This window comes from Lissotriton vulgaris, chromosome 9, assembly GCF_964263255.1.
Source record: "Lissotriton vulgaris chromosome 9, aLisVul1.2, whole genome shotgun sequence".
Taxonomy (NCBI): domain Eukaryota; kingdom Metazoa; phylum Chordata; class Amphibia; order Caudata; family Salamandridae; genus Lissotriton; species Lissotriton vulgaris.
Genome location: NC_141697.1, coordinates 606,283,884 through 606,300,498, shown reverse-complemented (window position 1 = coordinate 606,300,498; position 16,615 = coordinate 606,283,884). Strand labels below are relative to the sequence as shown.

Genomic DNA, 16,615 nt, shown 5'->3' with positions numbered 1-16,615 from the left:
CCTGTTTTATGAACATAAGCCAGGGTATTTTAACTATGCTGTAATGGGTTAGTATTTCCTTAAGTTCTAGCCTATAGTTAATCAACTCTGGGGTTGTCCAGAGCCTACGCGAGAACCTGAGGGGTTTGAGCGCTAATTCATCTTCAATGTGTCTCAACCCCAGGTCAAGCCTTAATGGAAGTAGCGGGGTACTTTGTGGGAGTGCCAGCAACTGCCTAATAAATTTGTTTTCTGTTTTGGCAATTTCGGGCCTACAGGAATGTCCCCACAACTCCCCTCCATACAGAATTGCACCCCTCGCCTGAGTTTTATAAATCTCCAAGGGGGACTGACTGGTTTAAATGTAGATGAATTGGAAAGCTTGAGTATGCCCCCCGCAAACCGGGCCAGTTTCATTTGTAACTTTATTTTCTGGGGCCCCGTAGCAGATTTTCATTAATGGTTACCCCCAAATATTCAAAGGTCGTCACCCTTTCTAATCTTACTGAGCCCAGACTGGGATTCGGGCGGGTAGTTGCAGGTGGGTTGAAGATCATGAATTTCCTTTTGACAGCATTTATCTCCAAACCACGACCTCTGCAAAAGTCTTCAAAGCCATCCAATATGCGTTGTATCCCCATGGGAGACTTAGAGAGCAGCAGGGTGTCGTCTGAGAACATGATCGCCGGCCCCCTGCTACCTGCCAACCTTGGCTCATCATTGTTGAGAACACCATCTAGGTGGGCGATTACCCCATTGACATAGAGGCAAAACAGGGTGGGTGCCAAAACACACCTCTGTCTTACCCCCCTACCAGCGGGGAACCTCGATGACAACGCCCCATTCTTCCCGCATCGGTCCTGCGCGAAATTCTCCTCGTGTAACCTGATCAAAATAGTTAGAAGTTGGGGCGGAATGCTCAACTCTTGGAGCACAAACCACAGTTTCCACCGGGGCACTATGTCGAAAGCAGAGCGGAGGTGCACGAACACCATGTAGAGGCTGCCACCCTCTATCTTCACCGTTTTCCAGAATAGTAATATTAGGCGAAAGATTTGATCCATGGTGGAGGTATTCCTCCTGAACCCCGCTTGATACAGGCTTAGGATTGCGTGCTCCTCAATCCAGTCCGGTAGACGGTCTAAGATGAGCCGCACAAAGATTTTTTGCGAAACATCAATAAGACTGATGGGCCTGTAGTTGGCTGGGAGCAGAGGAGAGCCTTTCTTAAATATTGGGACAATTTCTGCTCCCAGCCAACTACAGGGAACCGCCATGCCCCTCAGGACTGCATTGAAAAGTATTTGGAGGTATGGGCCCCAAATCCTAGGTTGATGTCTGAAAAGGTCTCCCGGTAGTTTGCCAAGACTCGGGGCTTTTCCCACAGCGAGTTTGCCTATTGCAGTACATACTTCCTCGGTAGTAAACTCCAGCTCGTCATACTGAGGTGGAGGCTGAGAGTGCCGGAATGCTTTCCGCACCTTGTTCCGCGGAGTATAGGGCCTGGAAGTGGTCTTCCCACACTTTGGCGTCTATATTTGGTTCGATAGCCGATTTCGGCTCTCCAGAGCCTATATTGACTATTGACCAGAATCTTCTCGCATCCCTTGCGTTAAAGGCAACGGTAAAATGTGTCCTCTTATCTTGGTCCCACTCTTGCTTTGCGTGTTTCATTATTTCTTTGTATTGTTGTCTCCGGGCTCAAATTTGAGGTTTGTTGCTGCCGATCTTCAAGGCTTGAACTAGCTCGGACTTAGCTTTTCTGCCTGCAGCGTTATACCATGTGGATAGCGGTGACCTTTTTCTCCCTTTAACCACCTGCGGATTAAAAACTTCAGCTAGCTTGGATACTAAATCAATATGAAGAGCCTGCATTTTTGCATTAAACACTGGATGTAAGAGTTGAGTGTTTAGAACATCTACCTCCACAAACAGGGGAACAATTAAATTATATATGTTAGAGTTCTTCTGGGTTTGCCACTATTTTATCCCACCTGACCCTACGTCTATCATTTGACAAAATGGTCTTATCTCCTGGTGGCTCTAAGTTTGCCGTGCCATTCTCTCCTGGACCGGGGAATACCATCTCCAAGCATAGAGCATTATGATCGCTCTCAGTTCTACTATTTACCTTAAAGTCCATGACCATGGAATGCAGCATAGCCTACGCAAAGTTGTTTTTCGCGAGCCCAGGTCTCCTGGAAGAGACAAATGTTGTTCTTATCCACAAAAGAACCCCACTCTTGGCAAGCCATTTTATTGGGTAAGCCTGCCACATTCCAGGATAGTATTGTCACCGAGCTCTGTATAGTACCATTCGCGCTGTCACCACTCCCCCTTAGGCCACCTTCACTCACACTTATCAGGGAGGGCTCCAATATGCAGCCTGTCATAGTTCTCCCGGGTGGGTGATCACTATTACCTATGATAGTGCCTAAGTTGGACAAGTAAGGATCTGGGGAGTCCCGGGTTAGCTGGTTACTAGCTAACTCCGTATCTCCCTCATGATGTACATTACACATGATTTGAAGGATCCCTTTATTGCCATCCCGGCTCTGCTGCAGTCAATCAGTGTCCCAGTTATATATCCACTCGGGTTCGCTACCTTACTCCTATTTTCACGTGCCGACATTTTACTAGCACAAGCGGTGACTCAGGCAGGTACTTACGGTGGACCGCGGTGATTGCAGTATGGGAAAAGCCAGAAGAAAAAGGGGTGGCCCGGTCCGGTCTCCACCGGGCTACAACGGGGGCCGCGAGCAGTTTTCAAGCTGCAGGTGGAGGGCGGGGCGGGAAGAGGAACCAGCTGGGAGTAGTTGTCGGGCTGCTGGTCCTCGCAGTCCCGGTCTATAGTCCTCACAGGGCAACAGAAAGCAGCACAATCCCCACTGCTGCGAGCGGCACCCATATCAGTTTTAGGATGTTTTATTTGAACCCCTTTTAGTCTTTTCTATAATAGTATGATGCTTTTGTATCGTTAGACCGAAATTCCCCACACAGCAGAGTTCCACTTAGAAATAGTTTTCCACAATAAAATTGCATGTTTTATTACATTACTTTTTAAATGTTTATACTGTACTTTTTATGGTTTTATTTAACCGAAATAAAGGAAACATGACTATGAACTGTACTCTGTTTTAATGCACTGAGAGACGTTATGTATTTATTCTACGCATCATTTGTTGATGTGTTTTTATATTATGATGGTTGAACTCAAATCGAATATAGCTTTGATGAGCTGAACTTGTAGATCTGTTAAGCTTTTTCACAAATGAATGTTAAAACTACTTCTCCGTCACCTGTTTAATTCATTACCAAGTCCACCGTTGAGCACCTTTGCCAGACACAAGTCAAACACAAGCAAGCTCTCCCCTTTACACACACTATCCCCCAGTGACGTCCATAGTAACTGGAAAGGAAAGCGACTTGAGGTCTGCTTGCTTTTGGTATCCACAGGGTTACTGAAATTGGCAGCTTGGACATGACTTTAGCAAATCTTTCCTAGATCACATACCACACTGGATATGGCAGGTTAACTGTTTGGAATACAGTTTCACTTGAATAAGAAGAAAGTGTTATGAATGATTGAATGAACTGTGAAGCTCTTTATGTGATCACCTATGCCTTTGGGAACCTGCCTGTTCTGGACACCTGCCCTTGTGAAGGTCCAGTCATTAATTTGCAGTCTTTTCACACATTTGTCGTCCTTTCCTCTAGTTTGCGCTGACAACAATCATGTGCGTACCTGGACTGTTACCCGATTTCGCGGCATGATCTCCACCCAGCCCGGCTCCACCCCTCTGGCCTCCTTCAAGATCCTGGCACTGGAAGATATCGACGGACATGCCGGCTGCAGCGCTGGCACGGACATTGGTAGGCAGTCAATGCGCTACACATCTTACATTCGTCTTGTTTCCAGTGACAGCAGGAAAATTATGTCCAGTACTAGCGGCAGAGGATCTACAGCAGAATTAAAGTTATATGAGAGAGAGGGAGAGAGAGAGAGAGATAGAATGAGAATATGAATAAATAGGTCTCCTGGTTTTATGGTATTTTTTTAGGTCTCGCCTTTACCATTCCGCAGGAATGGGAAATGGGGAGAATTCAAGTCGGCAAAATCATCTTCAAACCAAGGGCTTTCAGCACCGCGGTTTTCTTGCAGTTCACGCGAATCACGTGAGCAAACATGCACGAGCATTCACGGCCAGGGCTTCTCCTCCCCTAGCAGCACTCCTCCCACACCAGCAACTCCCCCCTCCCACACCAGCACCTCCCCTCTCTCTCCCCGCAAACACAGCCTTCCCGTAGCAGCACTCCTCCCACACCAGCAACTCCCCCCTCCCACACCAGCACCTCCCCTCTCTCTCCCCGCAAACACAGCCTTGCCGTAGCAGCACTCCTCCCACAACAGCAACTCCCCCCTCCCACACCAGCACCTCCACTCTCTCTCCCCGCAAACACAGCCTTGCCGTAGCAGCACTCCTCCCACACCAGCAACTCCCCCCTCCCACACCAGCACCTCCCCTCTCTCTCCCCGAAACACAGTCTTGCCCTAGCAGCACTCCTCCCACACCAGCACCTCCCCCTCCCACACCAGCACCTCCCCTCTCTCTCCCCGCAAACACAGCCTTGCACGTACATCTATTAACTGCATCCGTTTCCTTAGCAGCATTTGTGACCTTCCAAACTGCCTGCAGCAGTCACTGTTCTTTCCCTTCATTTGTTCATTCTGGTACTGTTCTCATGTACTCGCCTGTCAGAGTATTTCTAACTCTCCCTTCTTTTCTTCCTACATCTAACACCAGCACCTCCCCCCTTCCACACCAGCACCTCCCCTCTCTCTCCCCGAAACACAGCCTTGCCCTAGCAGCACTCCTCCCACACCAGCACCTCCCTCCTCCCACACCAGCACCTCCCCTCTCTCTCCCCACAAACACAGCCTTGCACGTGCTGCGCTTCTCTCGCTCATTCACTTTGTTTCTCCATCGCCTCCCACGACCTCTCTCTGGTTGTCCTCGCTATACACACCCTTGCCTATAGACAAACATCGCAGGAAAAAAAACTCGCTACTGACACGGAGCCGAGGAGTCCTATTTAGAGAGCTGCCTCCTGAAAACAAGTATCGAAAGTGGAGCACTTGACTAATAATTAAAAAAACAAGAGTCGGCGAAACCTGTTCCACGATATTTACACACCTTTCTGGTACAATGCATCTTTCTAATTAAAGACAGGTTCGTCGTCAAATGGTTTGTCCCTTGTGTGGTGGTTAGAATGCAGTGCATGTTTCCAGGCCTCTCTGAATCACTGACTATCCCTTAACACCTGACTATCCCGTAACACTAGATTTCATGTGCACTGTCAGGGACTACTGCCAAAACCTGCAAATTCAGTACTCTCGATCTATGTCCGCATTTGACATGCTTGAAGTAAAATATAAATCCATTTGCCCCTCACAAGCGTAACAAATATGAAATCAGGTGACATGCATTTAACTGCCAACATGTAAACAAGCCGAATATGTGCATGCAGCTTTCCAATATAGAAAACAAATTGGACTTTATTCGCAAAAAAATAGATACTACAATTGGACTCCTTGGGTTCAACTCACATGCAAACCTCAAGTGACTCCAACTATTAAATCTTCATTAACACAAACAAAGATACTTGGCACAAAACAACCCAATAGGCATACTGCCAATAAAACCATGCTCAAACCAGGCCAGAAAGTTAGTCTCGTTTTGCCATCAAGGAACAATGAATTTACAATAAACATGGCCATTGAAAATGTATTCTTAAAAATTAGGATTGGAATTATATGGCCATTAAGTTATTAACTATTTTGCACATGAAAAGAAACCGTAAGTCCGTAACTGACACACTAGTTAGAATTCTTTAGATAAGTACTGAGCTCTGACATCGATGTACAACCTTCAGGTCATAAATGTTAACACCGTCAGGACTGAATCCGACCTTCATCCTTCTGAGGTGCATACACGGAGTACCACTGAGTGATCAACAGACACACCTTTTACGAACAGCGCTATATATAACAGCAAAACTAACGAAGCAAGGGAGGGTTAAAACAAGAATATGCTTTATTAATAGGAAAATTCAAAAGTGGGGCTGCGACGTGATAAAATAGAATGGAAAGTAATGATTGACGTCATTGACAGCACATGTGAACATATCATCCACGAGCTGATCACGTAAATATCGTTCAGGCGTTTCTTCCGTAGATTACTTTCAAGATTCATCTGGCAATGCATACGTCTTAAAAACACCTTTGTAAATCAAACCAATGCACATGAAAACATTTTCGGCCATATTGGAAAAAACATAGACTATTTGAAAAGCCAAAACACTTCACAAACAATCACAGGATAAATCAAAATAAACTGCTAATACAAAAACATATTTACTGAAAACACCAAGTAACACTAGTTTAAACGTTGAAGGTTGTTGCATACCAATAGTGTCTAAATTCATCTCAGCCTTAAATATTAATCAAAATCATTCACAACACAAAAGAATAATACTGCAAAAGAAAGACACTGTGATTACAATACAACAGTACAATCACAATCGCACATTGTCAACAAAAAAAAGATTTCCAAAAAAATGTCTGAAGTACAGTACATAAAATAACTACATCGCAAGATATTTACTAAAAACAACATTCATACATAGCACATTAAAATTTTGAAACGTTCAATAGCTAGACACGATGTGCAAAAGAAAAGTCAAATTCAGTCGGAATATGTCGTACGTACATCACAAAAAATTCTAACTGCCATATATTCATTAGAAACAACATTAATACATAGCAGATCAAAATTTACAAACGTTCAATAGCTGTACACAAACAGCATACGAAAAGTCAAATTCAGTTGGAATATGTCGGAACTACGTCCCATAAAATTAAGACATTTGCAATATATTCATTAAAATCAACATTTATACATAGCACATCAACATTTTAAAACGTTACATAACTATACACTAAGTACATACGGAAAACCAAAAACAGTCTGAATACGCAAACGTCATAAAATACAAAACATTAATCAACGTTCAAAAAAGTATAAACACAATCAATACTACATACCCAAAATTTGTATAATAATATTAAAATTCAAACTTACCTGTCAAACGACGCAGCAACAACACAAGAAGCACAACGCGCCTTTCACACGTGACTGTTCTCGAAGATCTGGGAATTTCCCCGTTGATGCACGTCAATCGCAATGCTACGTCACAAAACGTAGCAATGCGATTGGCTGGAAATTACATCATTCGGAAAACAAAGGGAAAATACAAAAAAAAACTAGAACGCTGACCTCAAAAACGTAGGTAACGTATAGGCGCTACATTGCGACCGGCATTTTTTTTTTAAGGAAAAGACATCCGCACTAGGAAAAGGGACTCAAAGCCATACTATCACTCACGCCAAACACAAAATAAAAAAATTAATAAAAACATACACATACACATGTTCACAGCAAAAAAATAACACACACTTGCAAAATAATCACACACACCACCATATCATCAACACACAACATCACACACTAAGCATAACACCACAAAGAACAATATACTCAATTATTGTTCACATTAACACACTAAATCAATGTCACCACTCACACATGCAACGCCACTCATCCACGCAACGCCACTCACCCACGCAACGCCACTCATCCACGCAACGCCACTCATCCACGCAACGCCACTCATCCACGCAACGCCACTCACCCACGCAACGCTACTCACCCACGCAACGCTACTCACCCACGCAATGCCACTCACCCACGCAACGCCACTCATCCACGCAACGCCACTCATCCACGCAAAGCCACTCATCCACGCAACGCCACTCACCCACGCAACGCCACTCACCCACGCAACGCCACTCACACGTGCAACGCCACTCACACGTGCAACGCCACTCACACGTGCAACGCCAGTCACACGCGCATCGCCACTCACATGCGCAACGCCACTCACATGCGCAACGCCACTCACGCACGCAACGCCACTCACGCACGCAACGCCACTCACACACGCAACGCCACTCACACACGCAACGCCACTCACCCACGCAACGCCACTCACCCACGCAACGCCACTCACCCACGCAACGCCACTCACACACGCAACGCCACTCACACACGCAACGCCACTCACCCACGCAACGCCACTCACCCACGCAACGCCACTCACCCCCACACAGCACCACTTTTACCCACACAGCACCACTTTTACCCACACAGCACCACTGTCAGACACACAAAGCCACTCACACCCACGCAAGCCCACTCTCACACACGCAACGCCACTCACACACGCAACGCCACTCATCCACGCAACGCCACTCACCCACGCAACGCCACTCATCCACGCAACGCCACTCATCCACGCAACGCCACTCACCCACGCAACGCCACTCACCCACGCAATGCCACTCACCCACGCAACGCCACTCACCCACGCAACGCCACTCATCCACGCAACGCCACTCATCCACGCAAAGCCACTCATCCACGCAACGCCACTCACCCACGCAACGCCACTCACCCACGCAACGCCACTCACACGTGCAACGCCACTCACACGTGCAACGCCAGTCACACGCGCATCGCCACTCACATGCGCAACGCCACTCACATGCGCAACGCCACTCACATGCGCAACGCCACTCACGCACGCAACGCCACTCACGCACGCAACGCCACTCACGCACGCAACGCCACTCACGCACGCAACGCCACTCACACACGCAACGCCACTCACCCACGCAACGCCACTCACCCACGCAACGCCACTCACCCACGCAACGCCACTCACCCACGCAACGCCACTCACACACGCAACGCCACTCACACACGCAACGCCACACACGCAATGCCACTCACACACGCAACGCCACTCACCCACGCAACGCCACTCACCCACGCAACGCCACTCACCCACGCAACGCCACTCACCCACGCAACGCACTCACCCACGCAATGCCACTCACACACGCCACTCACACACGCAACGCCACTCACACACGCAACGCCACTCACACACGCAACGCCACTCACACACGCAACGCCACTCACACATGCAACCCCACTCACACATGCAACCCCACTCACACATGCAACCCCACTCACACATGCAACCCCACTCACACATGCAACCCCACTCACACATGCAACCCCACTCACACATGCAACGCCACTCACACGTGCAACGCCAGTCACACGCGCATCGCCACTCACATGCGCAACGCCACTCACATGCGCAACGCCACTCACATGCGCAACGCCACTCACGCACGCAACGCCACTCACGCACGCAACGCCACTCACGCACGCAACGCCACTCACGCACGCAACGCCACTCACACACGCAACGCCACTCACCCACGCAACGCCACTCACCCACGCAACGCCACTCACCCACGCAACGCCACTCACCCACGCAACGCCACTCACACACGCAACGCCACTCACACACGCAACGCCACACACGCAATGCCACTCACACACGCAACACCACTCACCCACGCAACGCCACTCACCCACGCAACGCCACTCACCCACGCAACGCACTCACCCACGCAATGCCACTCACACACGCCACTCACACACGCAACGCCACTCACACACGCAACGCCACTCACACACGCAACGCCACTCACACACGCAACGCCACTCACACATGCAACCCCACTCACACATGCAACCCCACTCACACATGCAACCCCACTCACACATGCAACCCCACTCACACATGCAACCCCACTCACACATGCAACCCCACTCACACATGCAACGCCACTCACACACGCAACGCCACTCACACACGCAACGCCACTCACACACGCAACGCCACTCACACACGCAACGCCACTCACCCACGCAACGCCACTCACCCACGCAACGCCACTCACCCACGCAACGCCACTCACCCACGCAACGCCACTCACCCACGCAACGCCACTCACCCACGCAACGCCACTCACCCACGCAACACCACTCACACACGCAACGCCACTCACACATGCAACGCCACTCACACATGCAACGCCACTCACACACGCAACGCCACTCACACACGCAACGCCACTCACACACGCAACGCCACTCACACACGCAACGCCACTCACACACGCAACGCCACTCACCCACGCAACGCCACTCACCCACGCAACGCCACTCACCCACGCAACGCCACTCACCCACGCAACGCCACTCACCCCCACACAGCACCACTTTTACCCACACAGCACCACTTTTACCCACACAGCACCACTGTCAGACACACAAAGCCACTCACACCCACGCAAGCCCACTCTCACACATGCAACGCAACTCACACACGCAACGCCACTCACACACGCAGCGCCACTCACCCACGCAACAACAATCACACATGCAACGCCACTCACCCACGCAACGCCACTCACTCAAAGGCACTCACACCCATGCAGTGCAACTTTCACCCACACTGTGCAGTGCACAATAGGTCTCGCAGTAGGAAAGTTGGAGCTATTGGTTTTGTAAATGACAAAGCACTTAATGTTTTTAAAATGAAAACAAAAATAAAAGGCATTGCTATTTGCAATTGTAATAGCTCCAACTTTCCTACTGCGAGACCTATTGGCAACGCCAGTGCTTGTTTTTTTTTTACATTTGTCTGTATTTTTCCATTGGTTTTTTCTTTGCTAATGTTATTTGTATGTATCCATATTTATTTAAGGTTTTGTGAATAAAGGAAGTTGTAATTAGTATATTTTCACATTTATGTAACCAATAAATGTGCATTCATGCTTGAACGCCTGATAGGTTCCAGTGATAGTAACACCCACAGATGATAAATCAATGCACTTTATATGAAAATAGGAACATTTTAGTATCAAGGTTGTGCATATCTACTGCTGTTTAAGCTTCTTTACTAACTAAAAAATAATAATTCTAACCTCCTACCTAGTAATCCGCACAACTATTACCTGGCAGTCATGACTGGCAGCATTTAGAATCTCCCTTGAATTTCCGTTTTTTACCACATTTAAAAATAAATACAGACAGGAAAATAAATGGTTCATGTTTGTATGTATCTGTAAAAATCAGTAAAAACGTAAAACAGGGAGCCTTAATTATACAATGTCCATTAAGCCATTTCTAAGCTGAGCTGCAGTGCTTTTATCAAAGAACTCTGAGCAATTACACTTTATTGTTTGATCTACAAGGATTACAAGAAAATCAGCCCTTCCTTACTTTCGAATGGGAGAAGCATTTAGAGAGGTTGTCGGTCATGTTAATGAAAAGCGAATCTACAAAAATACAGATGGAACCAAATAATGTACCGTTTCCCTGGTTAGTTTGCCAAACAATGGACCGTAGCCGTCTTTGTGCCTGACTAGAAATAGCTGTGATGAGCTGAGCATCCGAAAACTCATCCTGTAATTTGTCTGCTAAAAGGTTTTGTAAAATACTATGCCATGTTGTAACATGCATGTCCCAACATGAATCTGTGTTGCTCTGTTGATTTTAAGCTCTGTTGCAGTGTAACTGCACCTCTGGGCGTGTTTGCTTTTGAGGACGACGGCTGTTGAGGGGTCTTCCCCCTCCCACAATCATATATGATTTTCATCAATACGTCATACCCACCCCCTTGCCACTCACAATGATGTGAAACAGTGGGGCCAATATTACGGTCATCACAATGATCTATTTCAATGCAGTTATTTAGTCATCACTCTTCTTGCTCTGGGTGATTTTGATATTGGCATTTTCATAACCGAACTGTTGGGAGTCAATACACCGGGTCGGATTGGTAACGCGGGCACTCGGGCAATGCCTGAGGGGCCAATGTCCAGTTCCAGATGTGGGCTGCCTTTTTGAACAGTCTTGGAGGCCGATTTGGGTGATATCTGTGTTCAGATACCACCAGAGGACCAGTGGGACCCCAAGTGGCCTTTCTGGAGGCATATGGGTGTCCATTACCTCCCTTTAACGAACGAGGCAGAGGTGTCACTCCTTTTCTCTCCCTTTCTCTCCCTGGGCCGCCCAATTAATATATGCAGAATGAGCGGAGGCAGGGGGCCTGAGTAGAAGTGGCCTCACTTGTTTTCAGGTGTGTTTCACAGTGTAAACTAATCCGTGCATTTTTTTACTCCAACCCCCCTAACCCCCCCCACCCTCTTCTTTTAAAATAACATTTCGTCGAAGCAGTGTTTTGCAGAAAGGCAATATGCAAATGTTGGCCACTATTTTTTTGCGCGCCCGGGTCGATTTTTAATCCCAATCCAACCCTGTCAATACATCACATATCCCTACAAAGAGTGAGAGTACAAACTGACGAACTGAGAGCTGAGACAGTACAAACTGACGATCCAAAAAGCGAAACACATTAAGGAAGCCAGTAACTCCTCCAAGGACCTCTTCCAGGCAGTATCATCCCTGGTAGCCCCCAAGCCGGCGGAGATTCCCCCAAGTCATGAACTCTGCGAAGACCTAGCTAAGTTCTTCCAGAACAAGGTAAGAAAGATATTTCTTCCGTTAGACAAGCAAGTTAAAACTGGGTCCCCTGACACCAATACTGAAGGAAATAGTATCAAAATGACGCTACCCAATTTTGCCCCGACCAATGATGAGGAGGTCGTGAACAGATTACTAAGGATAAAATCGGGCTCCCCGTCTGACCCCTGTCCAGCCACGGTGGCTAAATTAGCCCCTGCGGCTATGGCTGCTGGCCTTACCCCACTGTTCAATGCTATGCTGGACAAAGGGGAATTTCCATCACGATGGAAACAAGCCTCCATACTCCTGCTACTCAAAAAACAGAACCTTGACATAACCGATTTGAATAACTTCCGACCTATTGCTAGACTACCCCTTCCAGCGAAAATTATGGAGGGTATATTAAACACTCAGTTGAGTGCCTTCCTGAGGGCTGGTCAATGTCTAGATCCTTCACAGCAGAGATTCAGGGCGGGCCACTGCACCGAATCCGCACTGACCAAATAGGTAGAGAACATAAGAACAGTAATGGATACAGGAGGCAGAGCTGCTCTGATCCTGCTGGACTTGTCTGCGGCCTTCGACGCGGTTCACCATAAACTTTTGGTGGACCGGTTGAGAGCCTGTGGGATACAAGGAAAGGCCCTTAAAATCCTGCATGCCTTCCTATCCGGAAGGACTCAGAAGATAGCTCTAGGCACCTTTGAGTCCGACCCTTTTGCACTCCCATGTGGAGTCCCTCAGGGGTCTTCCCTGAGTCCTACCCTATTTAATATTTATGTTTCTACCCTGGCGCCAGTGATCAGATCTATTGGCTTCCATTTACCATCTTAGGCAGATGACACACAGATAGTGGTGTCACTGCTACCGGGTGAAACGGACAACACAGCAGATAGGTTCAGAGGCTGTATGCGTGAAGTTAGCATTTGGATGGCAGGAAACAACCTTAAACTGAATTCAGCAAAAACTGAAGTTTAGCTTTTTGGGTCAAGAGATAACTTCTGGTCCCCTCGTTGGTGGCCAGAGGAAATGGGGATTCCTCCTTTACCGGTCACGAAAGTTAAAAACGTGGGCGTCCTGATGGATGACTCCTTATCCTTCAGGCCTCAAATAAATGCCCTTTCTTCAACCATCCATTATATGCTTAAAACAATTCGGCAAGTTCTGCCGGTTCTTGCAGAAGAGCACAAAAAGACAGTGGTTACTAGTCTAGTGATATCTCGCCTGGACTACTGCAACAGCCTGCTCTTAAATGCGCAACAGGGAATTCTTAATAAACTTCAAATTCTGCAAAACGCAGCTTCCCGCTTGATCACAGGAGCATCCAAACGTGACTCGGCTGCTCGGGTCCTGGGGATGCTACACTGGCTTCCAGTCCGGAAAAGAATAATTTTTAAATCACTTTGCATAGTCTTCAAGGCACTTAATGGTCTGGGCCCCCAGTGCATGACTGCGCTTTTCCACTGGTACAAACCAGTAAGAGTCCTCAGATCGGCCGATCAAAGGCTGGTGGTAGTCCCCAGAGCCAGGAAAGCTCGTTTGGGGGGCAGGAGCTTCTCCTTGGGAGCAGCGAAAGCATAGAATGCTTTGCCGCTCAACCTCAGACAGACGCAAGACCTTCTATCGTTCAGAAGAGTTTTAAAGACCTGGCTTTTTACAAACTAATTTTCTCTGAATTAACACACTGAGTTTTAGTCATAAAGCGCCAGGACACCTCCGGGTAACAGCGCGCTCTAAAAATGTGAAAAATAAATAAAAATAAGAAGATATTAGAAAAAAAACAGGGAAGGATAGAAAAGCATTTAATGTTCTAGGACATCCAAATGCAAAGCTGAAAAGAGGCAGGTTGTGTACACAGTTCCATCAGCCCAACAGGTACAGCCATCCCCTCACCTATCTGATCGTTCTCATACTATCAACATTAAAGCAAGAAAGATTTAAGCAACGCTTCATACACCATCTGGTTTTTACGTAAAAAGTAGCAAATCCAATTGCAGAAGCAGTTCTACATGTTTTCTAGTATAGAGTGTGTTCTCGACGATGATAGGGTAATTAAGGCTCTATCATTTGATCAATAACATTTCTAAGGATACTAATAAGGTTGATATTGCTGTGCCTTGTTAAGCGAGGATGGACACTTGTTCACTCGCACCTGATGAGAGACATCAAATGTTTACACATGTGCTGTCAAGCTATCTACTGGAGGTTAATGATGGTTGATCACCTGGATCTGGTTGCTGTCAAGCGAATATCATTGGAAAGATTAATCCTGTCACTGGCCACTGAGCCATCAGTCTGTACGAGTCATTGTCTGCATAGTTCATAACATGTAAACGAAAAGGACACTCAAGCTGGGGGAGGTGGGAGTATTTTATCACAGATCTGGGGGTTACACATGAAGCCACAAGTGCCTAGAGATGTGTTTATGAATTTTTACTATGATTGTGCTTCTTCTTAGGTCCTTTTGGTGAAAGGGACGACCACCAGGTCTTCATCCAGAAGGTTGTCCCAGATACGAATAAGGTCTTTGTCAGACTGTCTTCGACTGGTAAAAGGTACGTCTAACCCTCCTGATTCATGATATGTAGAGATTGATGCTTTTGATCGATAGATAGAAATGCAGATGCAATACAACAGTTTTCTTGTTTTAGATAGCGGCCCACATTGCGCTGTTGGCATGCCGTCATGGCACTTTTGACACTGACAGTATTCGTATGGCTGTGCTGTTCCCATCACAGACCCAAGTCTGATTCAGCTAGCGTGATGGTTAATAGTGTTGATTTCTGGTGATTGTAAGGAGCGAAATCTTATTTATCTGGCCAAGGACCATGACATCAGGCTTGACACGTTCCATGTTTCGCCAGGTGTGAGGGAGGGAAACTAATTTGTGTGGGATGTGGCACTTGGAATAGCCACACCATAGGGTTTGTAAATCTTCAGCAGAGTCCCATGATGCATGTAATGGAAAGCATGTCCTCTGTGCTCCAATTGTATTGCCGGTTCTTGCAGTAGAAGAGGAATACTCCAGTGTGCCTTTATAAATTGGTGTTTTTATTTTACATCTACAAGGACATCATGAACCCTTCACTTAAGCTGATCTCTCAAATGAGCTGTGGATTCCTCCCCAAAAGGTGGGGGTTGGATAGCAAGGTGTTTGCTTTTGTATTTAAGTAGAGAAAAATATATGAATGTGAGGCAACTGCTCTTCTGATCATCTTATTAAACTGGACAAAAACAGTTGACTGCTCTCAAAAGGAAATCTGTCTCTTGGTATTTCCTGCTCATTCCAGGCCATCTTTAGTCACATAATCCTTTGTTTCCCGCGTTTCCATTTCCTCTACTGCTTGGCAGCATTCCCAAGCTCCCAGGCACCACCTCTGTCCAATCTCACTTAGACCTTGGAAAGGAAATGGGGTCCAGGCGGAAAATGCTGCATTCTGTGAGGGATGGGCAAGGGGGCTACAACCTACTGATTTAAACTAAGTGCACAAAAGTAATTCTAACCAGATTTACTCAGTGTGAGAGTCAGCAGTGTAGTGCATGGTGGTACTCACCAGCTTTAGAGTGGACAGTATCAACTGTAGACTTCGGCACCGATGTGCATCGGTTAGAGCGGCTAGCTTGTATGGCATCCACTCAGCAACTTCATAAAATCCCAACCCACTGAGGCTTCAAATGGAGTGCTCTGTGAAATCTACCCAGAACCAATAGGGGCACCTGTTAGAGTGACTGTTAAACCACAGAGGGGGCACTGAAGTCCTCCCATGAGCTAAAACAGGGTTCAAAGAAGGACTTTAGAGGAGAGAGGCAGTAGTTCTGGCACTAGGGACTTTCAGGCCCCAACAGGGAAGACACCCTCAATCAATCTGTCTGTCTGTCCTGTGCCTGGGCGCCCAGGCTGGATGCCCTGGGAGGAGAGTTTATGTAATGGGGAAAGGTGGTGGGAGTTCTCTGATGGGAGCTGAAAACAGTTTCAGAGGACGCACAGAATTCTCTTCAAATCATACTAAAATGTGCAACAAATGCAATAACAATGTCTACTGTGTTATCTCCACCTTTAGTTATTACCCAAGCCAACCAACCGAATCTTGTATGCTCAGGCCACTGGAATTCTGTTGCAGTGT

At 47.1% G+C, this 16,615-nt stretch overlaps 1 protein-coding gene across 1 annotated transcript in view; it reads left to right on the top strand.

The window, feature by feature from the left end:
- Positions 1–16,615, top strand: part of LOC147691951 (SH3KBP1-binding protein 1-like) — a 308,124-nt gene that overhangs the window by 229,853 nt on the left and 61,656 nt on the right. The window contains exons 14-15 of the mRNA XM_086938233.1: positions 3,697–3,852; positions 14,950–15,046. Of these exons, the coding sequence (XP_086794359.1) occupies positions 3,697–3,852; positions 14,950–15,046 (253 nt within the window). The remainder of the gene's footprint in view (positions 1–3,696; positions 3,853–14,949; positions 15,047–16,615) is intronic.